The sequence below is a fragment of the Gastrolobium bilobum genome, unplaced genomic scaffold (genome assembly GCF_033153095.1).
Source record: "Gastrolobium bilobum isolate Gb01-03AN ecotype WA unplaced genomic scaffold, APGP_CSIRO_Gbil_v1 utg912, whole genome shotgun sequence".
In the NCBI taxonomy this organism is placed as follows: domain Eukaryota; kingdom Viridiplantae; phylum Streptophyta; class Magnoliopsida; order Fabales; family Fabaceae; genus Gastrolobium; species Gastrolobium bilobum.
This window is the reverse complement of record NW_026896735.1, coordinates 160,137-168,849: the sequence shown is the minus strand read 5'-3', so window position 1 is coordinate 168,849 and position 8,713 is coordinate 160,137. Positions and strand designations below refer to the sequence as shown.

The following is an 8,713-nucleotide window of genomic DNA, read 5'->3' as shown; positions in this document are numbered from 1 at the left end:
GCAAAAAAAATAAAATAATGAGGCGAATCTTCTCTTTTAATATTATTTTATAAAATTAAAATATTATTTAATAAAATTAAAGAGTTTGGTATTTGTCATATTAAATGACATAAGTTATGTCATTTTAAGAGAGAGATAGACACAAGAAATGAAAATCATGGGAGATAAAGCGGGTGGTTTTTTTTAATTTAAATGTTAAATAAGAAAATGTTTTCTTGTGTCTATCTCTCTTAAGATGACAAAACTTTATATTGTTTAAAATGATAAATATTTTTCTTAAAATTAAAATTAAAATGATAATACTTTTAGAGTAATTTAAATTTTTTTGCAATATGGTAACAGTATTTGTTATTATAAACTGACACGTGTACAGTATAGTGGCAGGTGTTGGCAAATGGCAATAGTGTTAACATGTCTATCAACTAGGACACGTATGAACAATATTATAGCTTTTTCTGTTTTGTTTTTACTAAGACCTTTCCTTTTTTTTTTTTTTTTGGTAATCTACTAAAACCTTACTTTCATTAGTATATTTTCTACAATCATTGTGGGGCTAAATTTAAATTGTAATGTAAATCTTTAAAAAATAATAGTTATTTTATTGGTTAATTTTATTTGTTATTTATAATTAATATATTAAACAAAGAGGAAGATTATACATACAATTTATTCTCATTTATAATCATATCTTAACCGTTGATTTCTTTAATCAACTATTATTATTTTCTTAAATTAAATTTATTAATTAATTATTAATACGTAATAAATGATAATCGTTGATTGACGAAAATCAATGATTAAATTAGGTGATAAGATATTGTAAACGAAAATTAATTATAAGTATAAACTTCCTGTTAAACAAATTATGTTTCATGAACTTCAAAATAAATGCATTAAATTTATGAATTATTTTAATAAAAAATCTGAAATATTAACAAATATTATGTAATATTGATAGCTAGAAATTGGACTATTTTATTATATGTTATCAATTTTTTGCATATTTGAATTTTATTACTACTGAGTACTGACACTCTATCCACTTCATTATGATATTAATTGCTTCTTATAATATATTAAAATGAGAAATAACTTTCTCTTTAATTTTTTTTCATAAATTTTAAATATAGTTGAGTTGTAATAAACTACTTAAGATATTTTATATGAAGTCATAAATTTAAATTTTAATACCATCATTGTTTTTATCTTTTGGAGAACATACCAGCATTGTTTAGAAAATAACTGATGAAATATTTTAGAACAATCACTGAATTTGAAGTCTACAAATGATACGGAATATAAAGAAATATGTAAAATACGAGGATTAAAATATTTATATAAACAACTTCAAATAACAATAATCTAATTAATCAGAATAAGTATTTTAAATATAAACTTAATCAATTAAAATTAATCATAAAAGTTTAAATACCGCTAATATTCTATTTATTTCTTTGTTTTAAAGTCGTGCAAACTATGTTTTGCACTTTGCGCCCTTAATTACCATCGTGTGAACACTAAACAAGATAAAAATATTTGCGCGAATACGAAAACGATAAAATATTTTAAAAGTTTAAATATTTCACTGGTACACTACGAGCATGTTTGGTGTGATGTGTAAGGCTTAATAGTATAAGTTTATACTATATGTTATGACATTTTCAGTTGTTTGGTGTGACCATCTTATAGTATAAGCTTATACAGCAGGATCCCCTAATACATCAAAATAATGTATAACTTAATCTGGCCTAAGAAAGAAGGATAAGGTCTGATAAGAGATTGGTGTATTAACATCGTTGACTAGTGTAATTATCAAAAATTAATATATTATTTTAATATTAATATATTAAAATAAAAATTAATCTTTCAATATATTAATTTTTAAAATATTGAATATTTTTATTTTTATAAAAATTAATTTATATTTTGGACACACTGATCAACAAATTTTTACAAAAATTAATATCATATGACATTTTTTGAAGAATTATATAAATTCTTTATTAAAAATTTATTTTTATCCTATATAGTATTATACAGTGTATTACAAAATACTAGATGATATTATCTTATACAATATATAATTTTATACAATACCGTACCAAACGCTGGATAGTATTAAAATTTAATCAGGTCTTATACAATCAAATCTTATGCTATCGGATCTTATACAATTAAGCCTTATCCTATACTATGCACTAAATATGCTTAAATGACAGCGCTATTAAGTTCGGTTGGACCGGATGAATCAGAACACTAATCAAAAACCGATTTAACCTAAAAAATCAGTACTAGACTACTAGGTTAGCACCAATTGTAAACAAACCGTTCTTGATCGGAATGTATATATGTCAATTAAATTATATTATAGAAAAATATTTCTACTCCAAATAAATTGGTTAAAATTTTAAAAACTTATAATAATAAAAACTATTATAAGCATGAAATAAATTAAATTATAAAATACTTTAATTTTCACTCCAAAATAATGTCATTTTAAACTCAATGTAAATAATTTATTTGTTTTTACTGCAGAAAAAATGAATTCATTATATTAAACAAAAAAATAATAAGGATTAAAAATTTATCATGTTACATAATGAAATTTCAACTTTTCTGCATAAATAAATAAATGTGGGATCTAGGATACCAAAAAATAAAAAATAAAAAAATGTGGGATCCATAAAAAATTTTAAAAAAATAAAAGAAAAATGACGGATGGAACTTTTGCTATCTATGCAGGGAAAATAAAAATTTGTCGTAACATAACAAACTATTAACCCAAATAATAATTGTTTTGGAATTCGAATTTATCTCCTAAACGAAGGAAAGTTAAATACTAACAATTAAATCAAATTATTTTAATTATTATATATTTTTATATAAATTCAATTTAAAGATTGAATCCATTCATATGACACCAAATTTATGATGGATTCAAATTTAATAACATTTAATGGAGGGGACTAAGTTTTCTTGTGCTTGACTTATGAAACAATTACTATTAATATAATTAAATGTATTAGATGTTATGTTGTTGTATTAACATAAATATATTGTATAAAAAAGGGAAAAACTACTTTTATGTTGCATAAGAATAGTTTTATCTCCTACACACTCATCGAAAATCGTGATATTTATTTTTCTTTTTTCTTTTTTTTATTTAAATGACGGATCCCGCCACATATGTGTCACAACATGAGAGAAGATCTCTCCTTCAACATAAGATTAAATGAACCCATAAAAAAAGCATAAATTTAATTTAAAAGACTTAATGAAATTGAAATGGATTAAGAAAAGAAATTGGAGAAAGTGGGACCACGAGGATGGTCACTTTTTGAAAAGGCTTTTAATCAGGTTGTCGTTCTAGGTTTCTTCTTGGTTCCTCGTTCTCTCTCTCTCCCTATCTCTCTCCCCCACAACACGCGCACACACTTCAACGGTACAATTAATCAAAAAACCCCTTACCCTTAACCCTTAACCCTTACCCTTACCCTTACCCTTGTTAGTTTTCACACTTGCACACAACCAAATCTATATTATTCTACAGTTCGCAACTCTTCTCTCACTGAATCATCATCGTCATCATTATCATCATCACTCTATATTATAATATAGTCATCCTCAACTCTCTCTGGTACTATATTACTCTTCTCTCTCTCTCTCTCTCTGTCTCTCTCTCTGTGTTTCTCACTCTAACTCTGAGTACATGTAGCACTGAATCTCTTGTGTTGAATGTGATTACAGAAAGTGCAATATGGCTTACATGTGTGCAGACAGTGGCAACCTTATGGCTATTGCTCAACAAGTTATCAAGCAGAAGCAGCAACAAGAGCAACAGCAGAACCACCATCATCAACAACATCAACAACATCATCAACAACAACAACAACACATGGGTGGTATTATCAACCCTCTATCTCTCCATCCATGGAACAATACTCCACCTTTGGGTTTTCCCCTCCCTCCAAACGAATTTCCGGATCCTTTTCAAGTCGGGTCGGGTCCCGACAACCCGGACCCTGCTTTTCAGTTCCCTCCCCTCGACCCTCATTCCGCCGCCTTTAGATTCTCCGATTTCGACTCCGACGAGTGGATGGACACCTTAATGGTCGCTGCCGACTCGACGGAACCACCCGCGTGGCAGAGCAATGTCGATTTTGGCCTTTACGCTTCCAACCCATTTGCGACCCGACTCTCCCCGCCGTCGGATCTCAACCGGGTCATCTTCTCTTCCGAATCTCAATCCACTATCCCTCTTCAACCCACTCAACTACCCACCCCGCCACCGCTATCTCCTCCACGCAAAGACCCTTTTCCGACGAAGGCCACAGTGCACAGAAACGACACCGTCGTCGTCGTCGGTGGCTCATCTGAAACAGAGTCTGCGCACCCGCTTCTGAAAGCGTTAACGGAGTGTGCTCTTCTCGCCGAGACTGAACCGGATCAGGCCTCAGAATCTCTTACCCATTTGAGGAAATCAGTGTCCCAGCATGGAAACCCTACACAGAGAGTTGCCTTCTACTTCTCCGAAGCTCTAACCCGCAAAATATCCATGGAGAAAGATAAAAAGAAGAACTTGGCAATGGTGGAAGCTACTACTACTACTACTATTACCACTACTTCGGAGGAGTTGACGCTATGTTATAAAGCTTTGAACGATGCTTGCCCTTATTCAAAGTTTGCACATTTAACTGCGAATCAAGCCATCTTGGAAGCCACGGAAGGAGCCACTAAGATTCACATCGTTGATTTTGGGATCGTGCAAGGGATTCAATGGGCAGCACTGTTGCAAGCATTTGCAACTCGTTCATCTGGGAAGCCTGAGAGTGTAAGGATTTCTGGGATACCAGCTATGGCTCTTGGAACTTCTCCTGGAACTTCTCTTTCAGCCACTGGGAATCGTCTCTCTGAGTTTGCAAAGCTTCTTGAGTTGAATTTCGAGTTTAGACCTATTTTGACCCCTATTCATGAGCTCAATGAGGGTAGCTTTTGTATTCAACCAAACGAGGCCTTGGCTGTTAACTTTATGCTTCAGTTGTATAATCTTTTGGATGAGAATTCAACTGCTGTGGAGACTGCACTTCGGTTAGCTAAGTCTTTGAACCCCAAGATTGTAACCCTTGGTGAGCATGAAGCAAGCTTGACCTGTGTTGGGTTTTTCCAACGGTTCAAGACTGCATTGAAGTATTTCTCAGCTTTGTTTGAGTCTCTGGAACCAAACTTGGAATCTGACTCGCCGGAAAGGTTCCAAGTGGAGAGTCTTCTGCTCGGCCGGCGTATCGCCGCCGTGATTGGGTCCGAGTTGCCGGGGAGTGTAAGAGAAAGGATGGAGGACAAAGAGCAGTGGAGGGTTCTGATGGAAAGATCTGGTTTTGAATCAGTGAGTTTCAGCCATTATGCAATTAGTCAAGCTAAGATGCTTTTGTGGAATTACAGCTATAGTTCTCTGTATTCTCTCATTGAATCTGAACCGGGTTTTTTGTCTCTGGCGTGGAAAGATGTCCCTCTCTTGACTGTTTCTTCGTGGCGTTAATGGATTATTGGCCTCAAAACTGGAAATGGGTTTCCACCTGGTCCTTTTTTCTCTGGTGTGGAACAACTAATTGTCTATATGTTCCTTTGATGATCATGCTAGGCACTTCGATTGATCTTTCCTTGGTGAAGTTATGCAGATTTGATGTGTTATTGGTACTGGAATATCAGATTTTTAGAAGAATTACCGTTTTGGCTGTACTTTTAGCAGTTTGGTCCTAGTTCCACACCCTTCTCCCTTCTTTTGTTTTCAATTGATTTTTCTTTATGTAGCGGTTTGATGTGGCAGTGGTATTAGGTTGAAGACTTGACAAACAGTGATTAAGGGAATGGAAATGAAGAAATGGGAAGGAAAAAGCTTTCTTTCCCATTGCTAGTCTTGTGACTTTGTAAATTTGATTTTGTTGTATGGATTTAAATTAGTCTGAATATCAAAGGATTTTCATCTTTACTTTCTGTCTCATAAATAGCAGTTATAATTTTTATCAGTTTCTGCAAGTTGCGAGTCTGCATTCTTGGTTATTTAGCCTGTCTATGCAAAATGGATTCAGTTTCAACCAATGGTGATTTATTCCTAACTGAAACATAGTGATTATCATTGAGAAAATGGCTGTGTATATGGGTTTGTCACCGTCTTCTGTGTGACACTTGATGAAGAATCGAAGATCCTTTTTAACTATTTGCGACTGTGATTGTTATTGAAGGAAAACTTAGTGAGCTATTGCATGATGACACTCTTCATGCTGCCAACGTATTCATGCACAGTCATCTGTGAAAAAATTTATTACTTTTCTTTCTAAATTTTTAACTTACACCATCTGGATAAAGTTTGTTTGTTTCTTTTTGTGTTTATGAAGGTTTTTGGAGCTCTCTTCCCTCTATCTCTATGGGCCATACCAATAGCTTTGTTGTCTGTCTCTTTCGTGCTGCAATCAAGTTCCTTTTCTTCCTGGCACAGCAGAGATAGGGAAGATGAATCAGCCTCTTAAGTCTTGGTAAAACGATTGGCGAGAACGTGGCAGGAAAGACTAGCACTGCTGTTTCTGATCTTGAGTGATTGTGACAATTCATGGTTGTGACTTGTGAATAGTACGTTCTCTTATTGAGCTTGATCTTGGAAAGGGTCCCATTAATGTAGACTACACTTTGTGAGGCTGGCTGGGTTTGCGTCCTATTCACCAATTTATATGGTAGTTCATAACTCATCCAGGACCATTCCTCATCTAGAACGGCATTACCCCACTTGACAGAAATCAAACACAAGTGCTTCTATAATAGAAGACTGAACAATTGTTACCTCTAAGTGCTTCATTCATATTTTTTTTAATTGCTAATTTGGATAACTTTTATACGAAATTTGTGTTAATGAACAGCTGACATTAGTTTGAAATGGGACCATACATTGGGATTAATTGTATTGTGTTACGTAACTTTTGAGGGGAAGATGCAGGAAATGAGTAAATTCAGTAAGTTTCAGGTTTGTGTTGCTATGTCAATGTTACTCCTGGTTTCCATGTCACAGAAATATCATGAGCAATCAAATCAAAACCATGGGTGTGCCTGCCATGTATATGAAGGCAAACCATGAAAATGAAGGATAATAGTCAATGGTTGTTCAGGCAAATAAAGAAGTGCTTCTGCACGGAAAAGATTAATCTGTTCTGAGATGTAGTGAAGTAGTGACCCCATTTTCAAGTTATAGGAATGCACAGAATAGCCCAAAACCTGAAAAGTGGCTTTTAGTTTGCAGTTATACTCTAGCTCTGATATCTATATTAATTGAAGTTGTTGTTTTTGTTGTTGTTGTTATAATCATTGGGTATAAGAAGGAAGATATAAAATCATGGATGTGCCTTCACCCCTAATAACAGTTTTTAAGAGAAATGATTCTAGGAATTTTGGCTGCTGTTGCATTTGGTTTTGTCTAATCAGCATAGTTTGCAACTGTAGCGTACCATTGGTAGAGTTTACACCACTAGTTTACTTCAACAAAGCATCTCTATTTTCTTGGCTAATTTCATTAAGCTCAATGGTCTTGTGTCGGTACATGTGCTAAATATGGTTCTTTGAAATGCTAATGATGTATAGAAGCATGTAAATGTGTCATGTGTAATACCCTTTCAGGAATGTGAAAGGATGCTACAAAGAGGATTGGATTCTGGAGGGAGCTGGTGGAATAACTTAATCAGATGACATTTTTTATTAGTGTTAATTGCATGACAGCACCCGGACCCATAAAGTTGTTAGTCATTGACTTATTCATAGTAGGGAAAATCAAAATTATGTCATTGAGGAAAATGTATTCGAGTAGTCTTTAGATCAATTTCTTTGACATGCCAACCATTCTACTCACTATATTGCGCTTGCATTATAATAAATTCTCTTAACTAATATCTCGGGGTTTAAGCTGTTTAATTAATTTCATGCAATTTGTCAATGCAATTTTCCCTATGTCATAACCCAGATTATGACGTTTTATAAGAACCTTCATGATATCTTGATTTCCATAATTCGATAGCTCCTTGTTCATGAGTACTTAAATTGCTTTGAAGATTGATGATGCCATTTTATGAACATACGAAAATTTTGCTAATTTCTTGGAGAGGTGAAGTTGTAGTGGAAAATATGGTCATTTCATTGGCGAGTTTATTTTCGATACAATTGGAGTACATACTCCTTTACTAAATAGGGGAAAATATGGAATATGGATGAAAATAATCATAAATGTGAAGGTACTTCTTGCCATATTTAATATGAACATTCACCTTCCCTCTAGGTTTGACGAAGCAGAGCTGTATAATTTGGAAATGTAAATAGTTAGAACTGATAAACAAATAATTACTAAGAAAAAATAATAATGTCTGAATCATATAACTTGTATATCTTGAATACGTACCAGTGACCGTGTCTAGTTACTAACTCTGAATTGATGATGTAATTATGTATTGTGTGTGACTGACTCAGAGCTTCGTTATTTATGATTGGGAACTGTTACGGTACTTGATGGACACCGGAATAATGCGCTTGATGAATATATACGAGTTGAAGCTTGAAGCCTGAAATCTATACTGTCTTTTTAAAAAAGAAAAAGAAAAAAAGAAATTAAAGTAAAAAAACTAAAATATACTCTAAATAACCGTACTTTACAATTAATTGTTTTAAAGATATGATCTGTATC

At 33.1% G+C, this 8,713-nt stretch overlaps 1 protein-coding gene across 2 annotated transcripts; it reads left to right on the top strand.

Annotated features, from left to right (window-relative positions):
- The first annotated feature begins 3,436 nt into the window (after positions 1-3,436).
- On the top strand, positions 3,437-7,124 carry LOC133301682 (SCARECROW-LIKE protein 7-like). Of its 2 annotated transcripts, XR_009750231.1 has the most exons (3): positions 3,437-3,637; positions 3,748-5,691; positions 6,393-7,124. XR_009750231.1 is itself a non-coding variant. In XM_061501350.1 (2 exons), exon 2 carries the CDS (start codon positions 3,758-3,760, stop codon positions 5,534-5,536), a length of 1,779 nt encoding a protein of 592 aa, XP_061357334.1. In that variant the 5' UTR covers positions 3,437-3,637; positions 3,748-3,757; the 3' UTR covers positions 5,537-6,079. The 2 variants fall into 2 exon arrangements, 1 of the variants encoding a protein (XP_061357334.1); XM_061501350.1 differs by lacking the exon at positions 6,393-7,124 and having other exon boundaries at positions 3,748-6,079.
- The last annotated feature ends 1,589 nt before the right edge of the window (positions 7,125-8,713 follow it).